At 35.7% G+C, this 22,298-nt stretch overlaps 1 protein-coding gene across 1 annotated transcript in view; it reads left to right on the forward strand.

Moving 5' to 3' along the window:
* Acbd6 (acyl-CoA binding domain containing 6) overlaps positions 1-22,298 on the forward strand; it is a 116,784-nt gene that overhangs the window by 48,881 nt on the left and 45,605 nt on the right. Inside the window, exons 5-6 of the mRNA XM_090340316.1 lie at positions 8,956-9,061; positions 21,793-21,882. Of these exons, the coding sequence (XP_090196442.1) occupies positions 8,956-9,061; positions 21,793-21,882 (196 nt within the window). The remainder of the gene's footprint in view (positions 1-8,955; positions 9,062-21,792; positions 21,883-22,298) is intronic.

The following is a 22,298-nucleotide window of genomic DNA, read 5'->3' on the forward strand; positions in this document are numbered from 1 at the left end:
TCTCATTGAATGCGAGTTTTCTTCTTACCCTTTTGTTCACACTGCTCAAACCACATTGCTTATTTTTATTTCTTGGTTTAAATAATGGTTGTTAAATTAACTTACGACAGCGTTAGTTCCAAATAGAAGATATGATTCCTGCTTGTAATATATGCTGAAAAATCAAAATAATGACAGCTGTCATGTATTAATTGTGTATTATGTGCTGTAATCATACTATATGAGTTGTTTCAGTTAATATTCAGACTAGCCCTATGAAATACAGATCTTATTAATATTTCTGTTTATACACGAGGACCTGAAATTTGAAAAATTTGAAAATCACATGGTTAAGTAACTCTGCTTTTAATCACTACGCATACTGGCTTCTAAAATATTTGTAGAATCATTGTCATTTCCAGTTAATAAAATTGAATTTGATGATTGTTTTCATATTAATATACAGAGTATCTTCAGTTTAAAATTTTAAATTAAGTCCTTTTCCATTTGGTGTCCCTAAAAGTATGCTTCACTGGTAAAATTAGAGTCTAGTCTTTCATTTATCACTATACTGATGATTATATTTGCTTTTGATTATTTTATTAATTTTAGACCTACCTTAATGTTGAGAATGTTATTCAGTTCTGTAGAGAAACCATTTAACAAAACAGATCTATAAGATTTTTCTTGTAGCTACTGACTTTCCAGGGCACTGATCAGAATCCAACTACATTTTATCTTAAAGCTTTTAAAGTATCAAAAAACTTCAGTTAACTATATTTAAAGTTAAGCAGAATTGAAGGGTTAAAATTAGTGAAAATTTTTTCACTTCTTTTGGGGGGATAGGTCCAGTTTTCATTTAGATTTGTACCATACAAGTAAGTAAACATTGCTGCTTATCTAACAAATACTCATAGATTATTTTGCTTTATGTAGAAACTTGCCAGGGTGGGGGGTATTTTTTTCTTCATTCTTTCTTTCTTTCTTTTTTTTTTTTTTGACCATTCCTGGGGTTTAAACTCAGGGGCCTGGGTACTGTCCTTGAGCTTTCTCAAGGCTAGGGCACTACCATTTGAGCCACAATACCATTTCCGGCTTTTTCTATGTATGTAGTACTGAGGAATCGAACCCCGGTCTTCATGCATGCTAGGCCAAACTCCCAGCCACTTTTTCTTCTTTTTTTTATTGGTTGTGGGGCTTGAACTCTGGGCCTGGGCTTTGTCCCTGAGTTCTTCAGCTCAAGATTAGCACTCTATTATTAGAGCCACATCGCCACTTCTGGTTTTCTAGTGGTTAATTGGAGATAAAAGTCTCACAGACTTTAGTGGCTGGACTGCCTTTGAACCTCAATCCTCAGATCTCAGCGTCTTCAGTAGCTATGATTACAGGTGTGAGCCACCAGCACCTGCCTGGTAGGGTATTTTTTTTTTTAAATAATGAACCCCTACCTTTTTCTAGATGTCTTATTGTGTATTATATACCTATCGTTTAATCCTCCCAAACTGTATACTTCTTGACACTCTTCTTTTGGCTAAATTTTGTCTCCCAGGAGAGAACTGGCCAATCTCCTTAGCATGAGGTCTGGAACTGCTTTTCAGTAACCAAGTATCTTTATAAACTCATGGTTAATTAACTTTTCCAATATAATTACCCTTAGTTAGCACAGAATTTCCAAATCTTCTGTCACAGAGCATTTTAAGACTTTTTTGGGGGGCCAGGGGACCATGGGGCTTGAACTCTGGCCTGGGCGCTGTCCCTGAGTTCTTCAGCTCAAGGTTACCACCCTACCCTTGAGCCATAGCCCAACTTCCTGTTTTCTAGTGATCAGTTGTAGATAAGTCTCTCAGCTTTGTATTGCCCGGTTTTGTATTGCCTGGGCTGGCTTTGAACCTTGATCCTCAGATCTCAGTCTAAGTACCTAGGATTACAGGTGAGAGCCACACGCCTGGCTCATTTAAGACTTTTTAAGAATAACACATCACTTCTGTATAACACCTTTAATAATAACAATAAAATTATATTGAAAAAATAATAAAGCATCAGACACCCAAGTACTTTATAAGTGCTTTGGTCTGAATGCCAGATTTCCTAAACATAGCCACTATCCAGTATTTGCCACTTCCAGGTCTTTGCCTCTTGGTCTTAAAACAAGATATTTCAGGGGCCAGGAGTTTGGCCTAGGGGTTAAAGTGCTCGCCTAGCATGCATGAAGACCCGGGTTCGATTCCTCGGTACCACATACATAGAAAAAAAGCCAGAAGTGGTGCTGAGGCTCAAGTGGTAGAGCTCTAGCCTTGAGAAAGTCCAAGGACAGTGCTCAGGCCCTGAACTCAAGCCCAGGACTGGCAAAAAAAAAAAAAAAAAAAAAGATATTTCAGAAAGAAAATACTGTTTGTAAAAATGTTTCCCAAGGATCATAGTATAAACTCTTTGTAGCCTTTGGTAAGATAAAGGTTCAAAAACAGAGATATACGGACCAGGAGTGTGGCCTAGTCGTAGAGTGTCTGCCTAACATGCATAAAGCCCTAGGTTCAATTCCTCAGTACCAAATACACAGGAAAAGCCAGAAGTGGTGCTGTGGCTCAAGGGTAGAGTGCTAGCCTTGAGCATAGAAAGGCCCAAGGAACAGTGTTCAGGCCCTGAGTTCAAGCCCTAGGAGTGGTTGACATAGAGTCTCATGAGTATGGAGTCCTGGCTAGCCTCCAACCATGATCTCACAAGCTCTGCTTAGTTAAGATGATAGATTTCAGTATTACTCCTTTGGCCTTTTAAAATTGGCTATTTGTTCTTCTGCTGTTGAATAGGATGAGATCCTTATCTACTTTGGATACTGTTATACTTTGTCAGATACACATTTTGTAACTATCCTTGTTTGATTAGGCCACTTCTTGGATTTGGTCTCTACTATACAGAATATTAGGTTAGAAAAGTGGCCTTCATAAAACCTTTTTGTAGTCACTAAGAATTTTACAACACTATGTTCTATCTTACATTTTAAATAACATCCAAAAGTTTTCATTCAATAGTTAAATAAGTGTAAATGATTTAACTTTCAGCATTTTATAACAATTCAGTTTTTAAGCAAACATCAATCTTTTAAAAGATAGCTAAGGAATACAAATAATATATTGATAATTTTTTAAATCATGTTACTATTCAGAGAAACTCCGCTGGCAAAAAGTAAAAGTTTAAATATGTTTCAAATCTTGATTTTTACCTTTTGTCTTGTATGCAAGTTTGTCTGATTTGAGGAGGGAAAGAGAAGCACAGAAACAATAGGACAAAGAGTAAACAAATTCAGCAGTGATACTTATTCACCAAACCCTATGTTGGAAATGAACTGTACAACTTGGAGGTGAGGTAGGAGGAAGGGAAAAACTGGGAGAAAGTGAGAGAGAGGATGCTACTATTCAAAAAGAAGTGTACTTAATAGCTGACTTATGTTACTAACAACTCTGTATACAATCACCTTTACAATAAAAATTAATTTAAAAAAATTTTTTGCCAGTCCTGGGGCTTTAACTCAGGGCCTGAGCACTGTCCTTGGGCTTTCTCAAGGCTAGAGCCCTTCCACTTGAGCCACAGCACCACTTCTGGCTGTTTCTGTGTCTGTGGAACTGAGGAATCGAACCCGGGTCTTCATGCATGCTAGGCAAGCACTCTACCACTAGGCTAAGCTCCCAGCCCCTATAATTTCATTTTTAAGTAATATATTTTTATAGTCTTATCATATCACAATTCTGTACAACGAAAATGTTATAAATTGAAGTTTTACTGTTTTGTTTTTTGTGACCCCCAAAGTACTGTTTTTGGTGGTTCTAAAGTTTTGAACGCAAGATCTCAAACTTGCTAAGCAAACCCAAAAGTTTTAAGCTTTTTGTTCTTGTTTGAACTTTTATAAGAATTTCTATATAATTTATCACAACTATATATATTAGAAGTTTTGTTAATTATTAATTATAAGAAAATGTTACTGCAAGTATGTTTCTAAATAAGATGGGTGAAGCTTTGAAAAATATAGAACCTGTACATCACACATACTTGACAAGCACTCTACCAGTGAGCTGCATCCCCATGCCAAATACTGTTTTTGACTAGAATAAGCAGAGTTCAGCATCAAATCTATTTTGGTTTTGATGGTCATTTGCTAAATATTAGTAAAGCCTTTTGATTGCACTTCTTAGATATATAATGTGTGTACTATTGTGAACCAAGAGTTTTTGAGAATGGAGAATGTGGAAAAGGGAAATGGTGATAAAATATTTACCCTAAGAGTCTCTTTATGTATGTCAGTTTAGCAAAGAATGTGTTTATTTAGCAGTTATGATCCTAAAAATTGTTCATTTAAAATTATCCATATCTGCATATCCCTTAAAAGTCTTTGTGTATACCAGCCCTGTATTGAGCAAATAATTCCCTTTGCCTGATCTTTACATATTGACTTAGTCTCTCTGGGTTTTAATTTGGTCAGCAAATACCCACTGTGTAATGAAATACAATGTTTTACATCAGTTTTTAGTTGCTTGATAAATACATGAGTCGAATTTAAACCTTTTGTTGAATGTACCTGTTAACTAGATTTCTGAGCTAGTCAGGTAAAAGTAATAGTCAAATGAACTTTGTGCAGCTTGCCAAGAAACATAATTGAAATATTCTTTTAATGGGAAAATGTGGTCTATATAGAAAATGGCTTATATAGCGGTTTTAGAAATGAGCAAGGCTGTGTTCCTCTTTTGGCTTCATGAAAGAAAGCTGTGTCTTCTGCCTTCTTTCATTATGATAAAATTAACGTGAACAAACAGCTTTAAAGAAAGATTTGCAGCAGTTTCAGTTGGTGGCCAGCTTATACCATTGCTGTGGGCCTGTGGTGAAGTAGAATATCACAACTGCAGGAGTATGTGGCAGAGAAAGTTATTTACCTCTTGATAGCTAGGAAGCAGAGACAGGAAAGAGAGAAGGGTCTAGGCAACATCTAGCCTTCAGAAACATGCTCCAGTGATGGAGTTACTCCAAACTACATCCCGTCTCTGAATAACCTATTCAACTTGAATTTGAACTCAGCATTGGATATTCTGTTAATGATATTAGCATCCCATAGTCCAGTAACCTTTCAGTCCCACTGCTAACTAGAACAAAGACTTTGACATATGAACCTTTTGAGACCAGTACTTAATAACATTCTGCTCTGCCCTTCCCCAAAAGTTTATGCCCATCTGATAATTCAAAATGCATTTAGTTTATTGCCAAGAGTCTGCAAAGTCTTAGCAGTTCTGGTATATCTTAAATATCCAAGTTTAAAGTGTCTTCTTATAACTCAAAGCGAACAGTTGTGAAACCCTATAAAAAATAAAAATATAGGCCGGGAGTGTGGCCTAGTGGTAGAGTGCTGGCCTAGCCATGCAGAAAGCCCTGGGTTTGATTCCTGGATACCACATACATAGGAAAAGCCAGAAGTGGTACTGTGGCTCAAGGGGTAGAGCACTAACCTTGAGCAAAAAGTGTCCAAGCTGTGCCCAGGTCCTGAGTTCAAGCCCCAGGACTGGCAAAAATAGAAATAAAAGCCAATTTATGGGGGGCCAGGGGTTTGGCCTACTGGTGTAGAGTGCTTGTCTAGCATGCACCAAGACTAGGGTTTGCTTCCTTGATACCACATATATAGGGGGGAAAAAGCTGGAAGTGGTGCTGAGGCTCAAGTGGTAGAGCTCTAGCTTTGAGAAAGCCTAAGGACAGTGCTCAGACTCTGAGTTCAAGCCCAGGACTGGCAAAACAAACAAACACCCCAAAACCAAAAAAAAAAAACCAAACCCAATTTATGGCTTCAGTGGCAGAGCCTTAAGTGAAAGTGGACAGTACCTAGGCCTTGTCCAAAAGAACAGAAGAGAAATAGCTTACTTGTAGAAGCAAAGAAGACATCACTTTTAATTTGAAGAAGCCCTGTTTTACAGATGTGAAATTCTGTTTCCCTGTTATTCCCTCTGATTCACTCTGTAAATACATGAAAGGCTGAGGCAAAAATCCAGGAAAAGAAGTCTTATTTTTAAAATCAAGGCTCCATCTAATACTACTTTAGGCACCATCAAAAACTCTGTCAGAGTACATTTAGATTTTCAGTGTGGAATAATGGGACCAATTTCCATAAACAGGTTACCATAACAGACAGAATGATGGTTGTTTTAGGCCACAACAAAAAACACTGCATCAATTGTTTTGAACTTGATTAGGAAAACAGTTGGAAAATTTAAAAATTAGTTTGGCTAGAAAAAGTCATGAATAAAGTTGAGTCTAAGAACGGTGGCTGCTAAAGAGAGGAGAATGTTAAAAGGGGTGACACTGATAAGATGCATTGTATTCATAAACTGCTTTGTTAAATGACAAATCCTTTGTACAACTACTTAAAGATAGTAATAAAAAATGAATAAGAACAAATAGCTAGGGGCTGGGAATGTGGCCTAGTGGCATGAAACCATGAGTTTGATTCTTGTACCACATACAACAGAAAAAAAGCCGGAAGTGGTGCTGTGACGTAAGTAGTAGAGTGTTAGCCTTGAGAAAGTTCAACAGCAGTGCCTAGGACCTGAGTTCAAGCTATGGGACCAACACACACACACACATACACACACGCGCACATGTTTTGTGTCAGACAATAGGAAAGGTGTCTTGAGGGTATATCAGTAATTGGCCAGTTCTTATCCACTGCAGACTAAGCCTTTCATTTGAGAGGAGTTCCTGCTTACATAGGACCACCTAGTTACAAATCCTGTCCTGTGGTCAGCCATACAGGCACTCAAAGTCTGCTACATCCATGACCAAGGGGTCCCAGCTCTATTTTTGCTGGTAGGAGAGCTAGGCATCACTGTCCTTGAACAGTGCTATACCATTTGAGCCACAGCATTACTTCCAGCTATTTCTGTGTATGTGGCACCAAGAAATTGAAACCAGGGCTTTGTGTATGCTAGACAAGCACTCTACCAGTAGGCCACACTCCTTACCCCTCTCTTCTGTTCTTTTACAGTCTTTTCTGAAAGATAGATCTTTTCTTACACTAACTACATGTAAAGTTTATTATACCAGTTATACTGTTTGTGTGTTGTAGGCAATATTTCTTTGCCTTATATCTGTTATTAGATTCTTGCACGTTGCTTTGTACCTAGCAGGTACTCAGAAAAAAAAAATAATAAAACTACTGAATACTTAAACCTCAGATGACAGATGTCAAAATAATGTATTTTAAGATAATGAATTATGACTAAAAATAACTTTTTATACCACATCTCTTGTTGACTTTTAAAGTAAACTCTGGTGGGCAGTTGTTTTGCTTTTTTTTTTTTTTTTTTTTTTGAATGGTTGCTCTGATCTTCCAGTTTAGATGAACACTGGTAATCTTAACTACTCAGTAGGCTAAGATCTGAGGATCATGGTTTGAATCACTACAATCTGCCTGGAAAGAAAAATCTATGAGCCTGCAATTAATCAGGGGGAAAAAAAAAGGCAGATGTGGGGCTAGGAAGGTTGCTTAGTGGTAGAGTGCTTGCCTAGCATGCATGTAGCCCTGGGTTCAGTTCCTCAGTGCCACACAAACAGAAAAGGCCAGAAGTGGAAGTGTGGCTCAAGTGATAGTGTGCTATCCTTGAGCAAAATAAGCTCAGAGATGATGCCTAGCACCTGAATTGAAGCCCCAGGACTAACAAAGAAAAAAAAAAAGCCAAAAGTGGTGTGGCTCAAGTGGTAGAGTGACATCTTTGACTGAAAAAGCAATTGCAAGAGCTCCAGCCCCTGAGTTCAGCAGGAGCTCAGTATGGTACCCCCACCCGCCCCGTAAAAAAATACATGCATGCATGTATATGTGTATGTGTATGTATGTATATGTGTGTATGCATGTACATGTGTATACATACATATGTGTCTGTATATATAGTTTAAGGTATTTGTAGTGGCTCAAGCCTGTATAATAATCCGGGCTACTTGGGAAGGAAGAGATCCGGGATCGTGGTTTCAAATTAGCACTGTCATAAAAGCTTATAACCAGTAGGCCACACTCCCAGCCCCAAAATACTGTTATTCTTTGGAATCACTGATCCTTTTGAAAATCTGGTTGAAGATATTCCTGCCTTTTCCCCCCAAACGGGGGAAAATGTACATTCATCAAAAGATAATTCTGAAAACTATTTTAGACAGTTCATGGACTTCATGTTAAGAGCATCTGTATTTAATCTCTTCTGGCCAATAAGGTGAAGTTGAATTAAAGATTAAGTAAATGTGGAAGTGGTGCTGTGGCTCAAGTGATAGAGCACTATCCTTGAGCTGAAGAACTTAAGGGACAATGCCCAGGCCCAGAGTTCAATCCTTCCCCCCCCCCCCGGAAAAAAAAAGATTAAGTAAATGAGTACATGCAATGTACTTCAGATAGTGTTGGATACATAATATGCTTCTCAGTTTTTGTTCCCAATCCTTAATTCTACTGCCTCATAAAATATTTCCAAATCATAGTACTTTCTTTAATCTTTTCTTGAAGAAAAATTATTTTTATGTATGTCTTTAAAAATTGAGTAACAGTTTATTCTGTTAGCCTGTAAGACAAGTTGAAAGCTACATCTTGATCTTGGTACCCTTCTATAGACATAGTAATAAATAAAGTACCACAAACCACCCTCTTATTGTGATACTGTGATAATTGAAAAACCCTCAGGTTTTTCTGACTCATCAGAGGAAATTTAAGTAATTGGAGTAAAGGTATGAGAAATCCTATACTATTGATTGAGTATACTAGTGTGACTTGTTAAAGCAGAGGAAGTTTTCCTCTGTATTTATAATCATAGTTACTAAATCAGACATTGGGTATAATCTATTACAAGTCTATAATTATAGCTGCTAAGATGTTGGATATTATATCTAGTACAAATCCCTTCATGCATTTAGATTTTGTTAAAAAAATTGTTTTGTCTTGTGAGACTAATGTTTGCTTTTTACTCTAATTAGGGAAGAAGATAAAAACATATTTGATTACTGCAGGGAAAACAACATTGACCATATAACAAAAGCCATCAAGTCAAAAAATGTGGAAGTGAATATAAGAGATGAAGAGGTATGAAATCATGGTCTAAAATTTTGATTTCTGATGAATGCTATATCCTTGTAGGTTATAAAAACACATTCATTTCTGGGCTGGGAGTTTGGCCGAGTGGTAGAGTGCTTGCCTAGCATGCTCGAAGACCTGGGTTTGATTCCTTGGTATCACATAACATAGAAAAAGCTGGAAGTGATGCTGTGGTTCAAGTGATAGAGCTCTAGCCTTAAGAAAGCCCAAGGACAGTATTCAGGCCCTCAGGTCAATCCCCAGGACTAGCAAAAACAAAACATGAGTTTCTTTTGTCTTGTGCTTTGTTTGTTGTTCCACCCCAATCCCTTAATTAAAGTGGTATGTGTTTGAACTGTAACCCAAAATACAATATGGTTAAGACATTAGAATATCTGTGTAAGATAATGTCACCCATTGAGATAATTCATGTACCCTTGTCAACTCATTTCTGTATGTATTGTAAAATTAACGAGCTAAAACTTGACCACAGTGAAATAAAGGCATGTTTATTTTGGGAGTAGTACTAGAATTTGAACTCAGGGCCTCCTTTTTGCTAAGCAGATCCTCTACTAAGCCATGCATCCAGTGGTTTTTTTTGCACTGATTCTTTTGAAATATAGTCTCACTTTTTTACCTGTACTTGAATCTGCACTCGAATCCATTGAGGTTTTTCTATCTCAAAGACAGGCATATACTATCATACCAAGCTTCTTAAATAATATACATCTCTTCTTCTCTTGCCTGGCTTTGCTTATTTCTAGATCACATATCCTTATCTTGTGTTTATTTCTTTCTTTTTTTTTTTTTTTGTCAGTCCTGGGCTTGAGCTCAGGGCTTGAGCACTGTCCTTGGACTTTCTCAAGGCTAGAGCTCTACCACTTGAGCCTCAGCACCGCTTCTGGCTTTTTGCTATGTATGTGGGGTACCGAGGAATCTTACCTGGGTCTTCGTGCATGCTAGGCAAGCACTCTACCACTCGGCCAAACTCCCAGCCCTTCTTGTATTTATTTCTTTAGTTTGATGGAGTATCTCTTCTAGTAGCTTCCTTTTTCACTGTTTATTTCCTTGTTTGGGAGGGACCATTTCCCCTAGTAGCTTTGTGAAAATGATAAACATTTTGAGATCTTGTTGAAAAGGCTTTCTGGTATGGTACATACCATAATATTCACTAAATGTTTGATTAATTAAACAATGAGTTAAAAGAGTGTAGTGTAATGGTAAAGTCTTAGCACAGTTACTTCCTAAGTGACCTTTATCAAGTTTATTCTGTGCCTCAGTTTCTTAAGATGTTGATCAAGGTAATAATAGTACTTCAGAACCATTTTGAAGATAAATGAGTTAGTATATATTAATTATACATGAATTATACATGCATGATAAACATTGTTAAATTTCAGCTTCTTTGATTATCCTTTAAAATATTTTATTATCTTTAAGTAGTTGTACAAAGAAGTTGCTATTTAATGAAGCTGTTTATGATTATTGATATGAGTGAAAGAATAATAATATATTGAAGAAGCCACTTTTCATGCTGTGGTTTTTTTCCACTGGCAGGTATCATCATAGGGGTACTATGTGAACCTAATCATATTGATATATCTGACTTTTAAATGACAAAAGCTTTACAAAGTAAGCATGTTTTACATGTGAGAGAGCACTTTTACTTACTACCCTATTATTTTCACAATAATCTAAAGTAGATAGTATTCTCATTTTATAGATAAGAATTAAGATTCAGATATGTACATCAACTTTCTCAAACACATATATATTTTTGCCAAGTAGAAGTCAGTTCTGGTAGAGTATTTTTGCCAATAGATTTAAGAAGAAAAAGGCAAGACCAAAGAAGGAGAATTAGCAGGTTTCATATGCTTATATTATGCTCTAATTCACAACTTTTCTTTCATAAACATATCGAAAAATTCAAATCACATGCAACCTCCACAAAGCTCCTCCGATAGTAGTAGTAAGGATGTAATAAGTACCTAGAACACAAATAACTTACAGTAAATAACACCATTTTTTGTAGAAATAAAAGGAGCACTTACAAAATTTATTGTTTCTAGCATTAAGCACTTCAATGTAGTAGTACTGCTTCCTAGCTCTTCCACTTTGTTGCCCATGCAGCTACTCTTACCCACAGCCTGCCAGAACATTGTGTTTCCATGAACAGATGAAGTACTTACACATTCATAGACTGAGACGCAAAGAATTCAGTTGGGTTCTCTTTTTGCTCCAAGCAGATTTCTGCCCTCTCAGCCATGACAACTTGGGCTAGGCTTTGAATACTGATGGCAGGTCCTTTTATTATTAATCAGGAATTTGTATGAATCAAGAACATAAGGGAAATGGGACTTTAAAATTAGAATCAAACTTTACATCCTAAATAAAATAAATTATACTGCTCCATGACATTTAAAGCTCTAACAAATAAAAATTCGATAAGTCTTGATGATACACTAAAAATATATAGCCAAAAAATTGTTTCTTGTTAAATATTTTTAGTCTTTTATGAGTAAAATGGCATTTCCTTTTATAAGTTAGGTAACAGTTTTGAGAAGACATTCAGTTCTTTGTGTTTATCTGTTATTCAAAGTTGAGATATTCCATACTGATTGCATATAGTTTTTGGAGATAATGTTTTTATTTATTGTGTTTCTCCAGAAAATGAAGTTTTACTTTGCTCTTCTGTGACTAAAGTTATATTTATTACACATAAAACTGGCTATAAGCCAATGGAATTCTATGCTGCTGTCAGAAAGAACAACATTGCCCCATTTGTAAGGAAATGGAAAGACTTAGAAAAAAATCATATTAAGTGAAGTGAGCCAGACTCAAAGGAACATAGGCTCAATGGTTTCCCTCATTTGTCATAATCAGTAGAAACCTTGGGCTCTCCTAGCAGAGATTTACAATAGAACAAAACCTAGATACATAAGGCCATATAGTATGACGCTAAATGTAAGAACCTCTAGGATATAGAAATAAAAGCCATGTAATGAGTGATTGTTGTCTTTAATGTACTATATTATCTCTCATCTCTTTTGCTGTCCCTCGGTTATCTCATATTGTTACAGTATTTTACCTTGTTATCTGATATATTTTATATATGTTTATTTGGTTATTTGAAATAGGATAGGGAAGGGGGGAAAACAAGATGAGGGGTGGGGGTTGGAGGAGGGAAATGGGGACCAAGAAATAATGCACCTTCTATCTGGTGAATATAATATAACCCTTCTATTAATTGCAATAAAAAATATATGAAAAAATGGCTGAGCACATAAAGAAATTCAATTATAGTCAGAAAACAATAAGAATGCATAATGCACAATAATTTCTTATACTAAATTATAAATGTATAATTCAGAAATGATCTTTCATGAAATACAGATATGTATACCTAAATGTTTATAACATGAAAATAATGAAAATGCCTTTAAATAACATATTTATTATCTAATAAATAGCACATTTATTACACATAAATATAGTTGTTGTGAACATTTTTAGTCATTGAAGTTGTATTTGCTGATAATGAAGTCTGTAATTCTTCTCTTTTTATTCTAGTACTCTTATACTACATATGTGATCTACCACCTTATTTTTCATAAGAGCAAAAAGTTTTATAGTTATACCTACTATTCGGAAAGTTATGTCAGATGATTAAAGGTACATAGCAATGTGATGTTATATGTAAATTACATCTTTTGTTATGCTTTTTAACCACTTGCCTATGCTTAAAAGTTTGTGGTATACAATATGAAAAGTAAAGGCAAAGATCTAATGCCTTTTTAATGTTGGTTCAGTTTTTATTCTATCACATGTATTTGCAATTTATTCCCCTCCCAAAAAAATCCACATCTTTTTCATTTCTTCCTTTTTTTTTTTTTTAAAGAATTGTGACTTAAACTCGGGGCTTTACACTTGGCTAGGCAGGTGCTCTACCACTTGTCATTCTCTTTGATTATTTTAGTTATTTTTCTGTAGAAAACAGATTCTTAAGTACCTACAAATTAAAAATAGTAAAATATAATTATTGAATGCAGTCCCCTACCAAAGTATTCATACACAGTTAATTGGTTTTCTGTGAACACACTCCTTTCATTGATCTGCTGCTTAGTTAGCATTGTTCATTTCTGAATTTTTTTGTTTTGCCTTGTTTGTGCCAGTCTCTGTTCAGGGCCTGGACACTTTCCCTGATCTTTTTTACTAGATGCTAGTGCTTTACCACTTGAGTTACAGTCCTGCTTTCAGGTTTTTTTAATGCTTAATTGGAGTTGAGAGTGTCAGAATCTCACAGACTTACTTCCCTGGCTGGCTTCAAACTGCAATTCTCAGATCTCAGCCTCTTGAGTAGCTAGAATTTCCAGTGTGAGCCACCAGTACCTACCTCATTTCTATCCTTTTAAAGCAATAATTGTCATTTAACTGTTTTCTATATGTATACTAATTCATATATTTTGAAGGAGGTTGTTTTCATCTTAATCTTTTTGTTGTTGTTGCCAGTCCTGGGCCTTGGACTCAGGGCCTAACCATTGTCCTTGGGCTTTCCAAGGCTAGAGCTCTACCACTTGAGCCATAGCACCATTTCTGGCTTTTTCTGTGTATATGTGGTGCCAAGGAATCGAACTCGGGTCTTTGTGCATGCTAGGCAAGCACTCTACCACTAGGCCAAACTCCCGGCCCCTTCTCATGTCTAAATATAATTTACATACTTTGGATTTGAGGAACTGTTCGCAAACTGATGAAACTAACAGTATTAAACTAGCAGAGAAGCAAGAGATTCATGAGTCAGGGACTTCAGTATATGAACGCTAAAACATATGCTTTCATTGAAGATTTGAGAAACAAAGAAGAAAATAAAAAATCAATTTTAAATATTAAATAACTTTCTACACTAGAAAAGTATGTGGTATTTTGCTTAAGGTAAAGACATTAATTTGAAGGTTTTGTTTGCTCACTACTTACTTAGAATTACATTACAAATTGTCTAATTATCCTTATGTGTATTGATGCAAATGAGACCATTTAAAAGTAACTGACCATTTTTACATTGAAAAAAATCTATACTCATACTTTACATCAGAAATTCATGCTTAACATAAACACATAGTAAAATATGGAAATAGTTCAAGTCTTAACACCTTGGCAACTCTTTGTTTTTTAAACTATAGATTTATAAATTTAATCATTTTACTATTTAAGTGTGCAATTCAGTGGCAGTAAGAATATTAGGGCTGTTAGGCAACCTTTACCATCATCCATCATCTATCTTCAGAAGGTTTTCAGCTTCTCCAAATGTAACTCGGTATATATTTAACATTACCTTTTTCTTTTTCAATACTCCCTGGTGCCTTGGTGAATCTGGCTACCCTACATACTTTATATAATTGGATTTATGTTATATTTGCTTTTTTTTTTCCTGGTCCTGGGGCTTGACCTCAAGGCCTGGACACTGCTTCTAAGCCTTTTCTTTCAAGACTAAAACTCTACCACTTAAGTCACAGATCTACTTCTAGCTTTTTGATTGTTAATTAGATGTAAGCATCTCACAGCCTTTCCTGCCAAAATTGTTAATTGGATAAGAATCTTACAGACTTTCTTATCCAGGCTGGCTTTGAACCAGGATCCTCAGATCTCAACCTCCTCAGTAGCTTACAGGCATGAGCATCAGTGCCCATCTGTATGTGTCTTTTTGACTTACTTATTTCACTTAAAGTCTTCAAGTTTAATTACATACAAGCCTATGTCATAATTTTCTTCCCTTTCACAGTTAATACCCGCTGTGTTTACACATTTTGCTTGTACAAATATCTATTGGCAAAGACTTGGTTTGCTTTTACCTTTTGATTTCAAATAATGATTCTATCAACATGAGTATACGTATTTTGGTTTGATTTTCAACAATCGATTGTGAAAAATGTTAAACATATGTTTTACATTCTCACCATATACTCTGTCACTGACATTTTACTGTTTTTCTGTCCATTTTTGTTTTGTGGTTGATGCCTTTTAGAGTACGTCAGCTCTAAGTGAAAACAAGATTACAACAGAACACTTCTAGAGACTTCGATATGCATATAATTAATTATAACTCAGGATTCTTTTAGTGTCTTATTTAAAATTACATATACGTGGGTGGGGAATATGGCTTAGTGGTAGAGTGCTTGCCTAGTATACATGAAGCCCTGGATTTGATTCCTCAGTACCACATAAACAGAAAAAGGCAGAAGTGGTGCTTGGTTCAAGTGATAGAGTGCTAGCCTTGAGCAAAAGAAGCTCAGGGACATTGGGGCCAGGAGTTTGGCCTAGTGGTAGAGTGCTTGCCTAGTGTACACGAAGACCTGGGTTCAATTCCTCGGTTCCAGATACATAGAAAAAAGCAAGGATTGGTGCTGAGATTCAAAGTGGTAGAGCTCTAGCCTTGAGAAAGTCCAAGGACAGTGCCTCATGCCCTGAACTCAAGCCCAGGACTGACACACAGACACACACAAAAAAAGTTACGTGTGTGTGTGTGTGTGTGTGTGTGTGTGTGCACGCGTGTGTGTATAACATACAAATTTTAAACCCATCCAATTAATTTTGATAAAGGCATATACCTATGTAAACACACTCCTGACAAGATATAAACCATTGCTATAACCCCACAAAGTTATCTCATATTCCTCCCAAAACAGCCTTTTCACCTAATTTCAAAACAACAACAACACAAAAAAAAAAAAATTAAACAACTTGGAAGCCAGGATCCGGTCATCTTTGGCTCACACCTGTAATCCTAATTACTCAGGAAACTGAGGTCTAGACAATACAGTTTCAAGCCAGCCTGAGCAGAAAAGTCCACAAGACTTCATCTCTGAACTAATCAGCAAAAGTCCAGGCTGGAGGTCAGGCGTAGTGGCTCACACCTGTAATCCTAGCTACTCAGGAGGCCGAGATCTGAGGATCACAGTTCAAAGCCAGCCCAGGCACTAAAGTCTGTGAGACTTTTACCTCCAATTAACCACCAGAAAACTGGAAGTGGCGCTGTGGCACAAGAGGTAGGATGGTAGCCTTGTGCTGAAGAGCTCAGGGACAATGCCCAGGCTCAGAGTTCAAGTCCCAGGACCAACCAAAAAAAAAAGTCCAGGCTGAAGGCATGCCTCAAAATCAAAAACACCAGCCAAGCATGCAGTTAGAACAAATGGGAGGCCTTGAGTTCCAACCTTGGTACCTGAGGGAATGGGGGATAGAGAAAGGAACCATCTGTTGAAATTTACTTTACATTAGGTTAGTTGTCAATATGTATATAGATACTGTCCAAAGGCAGTTTTGTTCAGCATAATAATTTTCATATTTATCAGGATTGTTGTAGCTCAGTACCTCCACTTTCTTGCTAAGTAATAATATTCCATTATATTGAGTATACCACTGTTTATCCATTGCCTTATGGTGGATATCCTGATTTTGGTTTATCCCAGACCTCTTACTATTATTATTATTATTATTATTATTATTATTATTACCTAATATATGCATGATTAAGTAAGATCTCCCTTGTTTATTTCTTCATCGTTAAGTCACTGGCATTATGCTTTAGTAAATGCTTATGGAGAGATTTTTTTAACTGGTATACTTAAAAAGTTCTCAATTTTCTGAAAGCTTCACACATCCTTTCTTCTTACCCTAGATCTTAGCCAGTGAACGAAATCAAATAGTTACTGATTTCATTATTTTGTTTGTTTAATTTCAGCTCTGGGAATTGAACTCGGGACCCTCATGCATGCTAGGCAAGTGCTCAACCACTGATACATAACTCCAGCCCTGGTTTTCTTTTTTTAGTACTAGCAAATAAATTATCCTCAAGAAGTAGTTGCTTATATAAATATCTTAAGATATTAAACTATCTCCCAATCTTCTGCCTTTCTGAGTTTTACTATGAAGAGTGTAAATAGGAAGTGTTTTATGGTTTCTGGTAGTTTCTGGTAGGAAAGTTCTCACAGTGGCTTACTATCAGCAGCAGCTGCAAAAAAATTCAAGCTAGGGATAGGATACAGAAGAGAAGATGGACACATTATAGGTTATTGATAACTGAAGTCAGTCTTTTTCTTTTTTTTTTGCCAGTTCTGGGCTCGAACTCAGGGCCTGAGCACTGTCCTTGGACTTTCTCAAGGCTTAGCACTCTACCATTTGAGCCACAGCACCACTTCTGGCTTGTTTTTTTTTTCTGTGTATATGGTACTGAGGAATTGAGCCCAGGTCTTAATGCATGCTAGGCAAGCACTCTACCACTAGGCCAAACTCCCGGCCCCATGAAGTCAGTCTTTATTGTACTTGTAAATGGAAACTCAAGTTTTTGCTGAGGGAAATTTACTTCACTTATTTGTGATATTTATTAATTAGACTACCATATCATATATCTTTGATAAAATGGCAAAGTGAGGGCCTGGAGTTTAGCCTAGTGGTAGAGTGCTTGCCTAGCATGCACAAGGACCCGGGTTCAATTCCTTGGTACCACATACACAGAAAAAAGCCAGAAGTGGTGCTGTGGCTCAAGTGGTAGAGCTCTAGCCTTGAGAAAGTCCAAGGACAGTGCTCAGGCCCTGAGTTCATGGCCCAGGACTGGCAAAAAAAAAAAAAAAATGGCAAAGTTAAAACTATCAGAAATTTAAACGTAACAACTTTGTCATTTTTATTTAGTATATATATATATGGGACATATGCTTTATATCTGATGTCAAAATCTCATACAAAACATCAAAATTCACTTTGTAATAGTCTTTTTATTGTGATACTGAGGAGCAAATCTAATTTTTTTAAAAAATTCAACATAGCTTAAAGACAAGTAGTAAGGATATCAAAAAAGCATTTAAAATATTAAAATCTACTCCCTGTTTTCTTGAAGGCATGAAAGTAATATCATTTAATAGGTTAGTTGCTACTATGCACTTTCAAAGCACTTTAGAGTCATTTGTCTGTCTGAGGTAGGACATAATTAATACTATTGGCTAATAGATGAGAGCTGCCCTACCCTGTTTCTGTATTTTAATGTATTTGAGTTCCAGAATTTATCTTGAACTTTCCAAATAGTGCTTTTCAGTGGCCTCACACCAGTACATACCATCTCCTAAGTACTTCTGGCATCTTTTTCCAGAAGGATTTTAAAAACCAGAAACAAGGATTATTATGTTTTATGGTAGCAATATAGATATATTTAACTTGGAAATTTTGTTAGGCATTATATAACTTACAGAAAATGATTATATATTCAATTACATATTCAATTAAAGTATTTCACAGATGGATAAAGTTTTAAGCAAATATAGCTTTACTGGTTTATATTTAATTCATTGTTTTTTTATACATAAAATTATTTAGTAATTGTATTATATTGGTCTAGATATGTTTATAATTAACAAAGAGAAAGGAAAGAAACTGTAGGTGTTTATAATTATTTATGAGGATAATACCTTTATATTATTGCTTATTGGTTGACCAGTGATCATAATTTGAAGAAAGGTGTAAACTAGTGTATACTAGTATAGAGAAGGAGCTAGTCTTTTTTTTTTTTTTTTTTTTTTTTTTTGCCAGTCCTGAGCTTGAGCTCAGAGCCTGAGCCCTGTCCTTAGACTTTCTCAAGGCTAGAGCTCTACCACTTGAGCCTCAGCACCACGTCCAGCTTTTTTTTTTTTTTTCTATGCATGTGGTACCGAGTAACTGAACCCGGGTCTTCGTGATGCTAGGCAAGGCTCAGGAGCTAGTCATTTAAATACAGAGCACCATGAAAGTTAAAATTCCATAGCCCAAATTTGTTTTATCTTTATTTACCTATATATTTAGCCCTATTCTTATTTTTAGTACTCTTTAGTACTGCACAAAGAAAATCAGGTGTTCTTAATGTAGGTATCTTCAGCACTTATATAGAAAGTCATTGTCAGAATTTATTCTAATTCAAGGTTAATTAGTGTACCATTAAAATAATGTGTTACAAAAATTAATTATATTGCAGGTCAAAACACCTGTTAAAAAGCATAGTGTAAATGTCTGAGAGCACATCATCCTTCTTAAAACATTGCTGTATGTGTGCCACCTTCTGGGAAAATATATCCAAAATGAAAATCACTACTAAGGTCCAGTCATAGGTGTTTCCTCTAAAGTAAATTTTTGGCACCACATATGACAAATTTAAAATATAACTACCATTAACAGTGAAATGTGTTGCTTATCTTCTTTCCCATTGAAACAGCTAATGATTTATATATTTTAGCATTAGTTGATTTAACCCTTTTGGGTCAGATCTAAGAAAAAAAATCAAGAACCTGGCTGAAAAGTAGACATCTATACCTTATGGTAAAAGTATTAGATATATAAATATTTTGTTTTCCTACTCATTATTAAGCAGTAATCTTTGTAAATATATCACATACCATCTTAACTCTGTAATAATATTTGTTAATTACTTAAGTTAGTAGCATAAAATGTGCACTGAAAATCAGAACTAAAAATATTTTGAAAGTTTACTTGGTTTTATTATTGTAAGAGCTATGAAATGATTACACAGAACTGTAGAATGTTTTATACATTGGTATTAATTCAAAAAATCTAAAATGCCTATATTGAGGATTTTTTAGTACCTTAGTAACAAGCAAGTCAGTACACATTACAGCTATGAGAATAATGCTGCTCTAGTATTAAACAATATATATGTAAGAACTGTGAAATAATTACACAGAGCTATAGAGTGTTTTATACATTGGTACTAATTCAAAAAGTCTAAAATGTCCATCTTGAGGATTTTTTAGTATGGGGAGAGGGGGGCAAACTGGAGATACAAGTCTCTCAGACTTTTTTATGCCTGGGCTGGCTTTGAACTGAGATCCTCAGATCTCAGCCTCCTGACTAGCTAGGATTACAGGTATGAGCCACAAGCACCCAGCCTACAGATGTTTCCTTTAAAAAAAAAAAAGTTTGTGGGACCAGAGACAGGCATAAAAAATAATTTTGCTACTACAACAAATTCTGAATCAGTTCTCTATATTTCCACATTTTTATATCCTTCCCTTTTAGGATTTTATATAAGCCTACTAGAAAACATATTCATAGGTAAATTAAAGCAAATCAATACAAGGGGTGACCTTCTCAAAGTGCATGGTACATGTAAATGGACATATTAAACTGAAACCCCTTTATACAACTATTTGGAGATAATTTTTAAAAAGCAAATAGAAAATGGGTAATTGGAAAAGAAGTTATCCTACCCTGTTTTTGTTGTTGTTTAACAAATAGAACTGGTTTTATTCATTCAACTAACAGATAAATGATATAAAGGATAACAAGAGTATAGGCAGATTCAGAAAAATCTCCCTTGACAAGGATAATATTTAAAGGGCTAGATATAATGATGTGTGTACTTTATGTAACTTCAACTATGGTGAGGTGTAAGTAGGAGGAATTTAATTTTGACCAGCCCAGGTAAAAATGAGACCCTGTGTGAAAAATCACTAAAGGCAGAGAGCACCCTCTGAGAAAATTCAAGACCCAGTGCTCCCAAACAGTAATTTTTTTTAAAAAAGGTATCTTTAGTCATGTTCCCCCCAGCTTATATCCATTTAAGTTTTTCTACAAAGACATAAAGCAGAGATTTCAACTTAAGGTTGAAAAACATTTCATTCTTTATAAATGAGAACATCATTACACCCTCATAAAGTAGAATTAAGCCATATGTCACTTAGTAACTTTGTCTTTTATAATCACCTGTACTGTTTTATAATTTTATTTTTTTTTTGCCAGTCCTGGGCTTGAGCTCAGGGCCTGAGCACTGTCCTTGGACTTTTTTAAGGCTAGAGCTTACCTTGAGCCTCAGCACCATTTCCGGCTTTTTTTTCTATATATGTGGTACCGAGGAATCGAATCTAGGTCTTTGTGCATGCTAGGTGCATACTAGGCAAGCACTCTACCACTAAGCCAAACTCCTGGCCCTATAATTTGTTTTTATTGCAGTTAACAATAGACATTAATAGATTTTATAAGTGTTTTTCAGATATTTCAGAGTATAAAAGTAATATGAAGTAGGGCTGTGGCTCAAGGGGTAGAGCAGGAGCCTTGAGCTGAAGAGCTTAGGGACAGCACCCAGGCCCAGAGTTCAAGCCCCATGACCCACAAAAAAATAATAATAATAAAGGTTCTGAAGGTTGTTTTTAAAAAAAAAAGTGTAATATGAAGGAATCATAAATATTTTTATATTTCAGTAAACTTAATAGATATAGAATATTTAGATGTAAGTTTTACCTGTACCTGATTTTTAAGCTATAAGAAATCTATTTCCAGAAATACACATAAAATTTAAAAAATAAAAAGAAATAAACAATTTTCATTTATATGAAGAACTTTAAAATTTACAAAGTATTTTCTTACAGTTCATTTAGTAAATGATTGTATTAATCACTTTCAGAAAAATTAACCTATATTTTTACTTATCTCTTTGTCTTGTTTTTTGTTTGTTTGTTTTTTTGCCAGTCCTGGGGCTTGAACTTAGGGCCTGGGCACTGACCTTGGACTGTCTAAAGGTTGGTGCTCTACCACTTGAGCCATAGCACCACTTCTGGCTTTTTCTGTATATGTGGTATGGGGGAATTGAACCCAGGACTTCATGTATGCTAGACAAGAACTCTACTGGACCCTCTTTGTCTTTCTTAAAACATTAAATCTATTGCATGGCCCCACAATGATATTTAGTAAATCATTTATCTTTCTGATTTTAGGGTAGAGCTCTTCTCCACTGGGCATGTGATCGAGGACATAAGGAACTAGTCACAGTCTTGCTACAATATAAAGCTGACATTAATTGTCAGGTAAGAGTGATTAGGAGGTTGTTGATTTTGATTGTTTTTTAGTGGGTTTTTATTAATGTTTTGTTTTGTTTTATTGTTGGCTGTAGGGCTTGAACACTTGAGCTCAAGGCTAGTGCTCTACAGCTTTGAGTCACAGTGCCACTTCTAGTATTCTAGAGGTTTACTCAAGATAAGAGTCTCACAGACTTCCCTGCCCAGGCTGGCTTTGAACCGTAGTCCTTATATCTCAGCCTCTTGAGTAGCTAGGATTACAGATGTGAGCTACTATCTCTCAGCATTTGTTTGTTTTTTAAGTAAAATTCAAGTAGGAAAATTCAGCTAAGCTTAAGGATGAAACCAGAGATCATGGTACCAGGACTGCCTTGGGAAAAGAGCCCATGAGACTCTACTTCAGCAGAAAAGTCTGGGCATGGTAA

The sequence above is a fragment of the Megascapheus bottae genome, chromosome 10, assembly GCF_031878675.1.
Source record: "Megascapheus bottae isolate mThoBot1 chromosome 10, mThoBot2.hap1, whole genome shotgun sequence".
NCBI classification, from domain to species: Eukaryota; Metazoa; Chordata; class Mammalia; order Rodentia; family Geomyidae; genus Megascapheus; species Megascapheus bottae.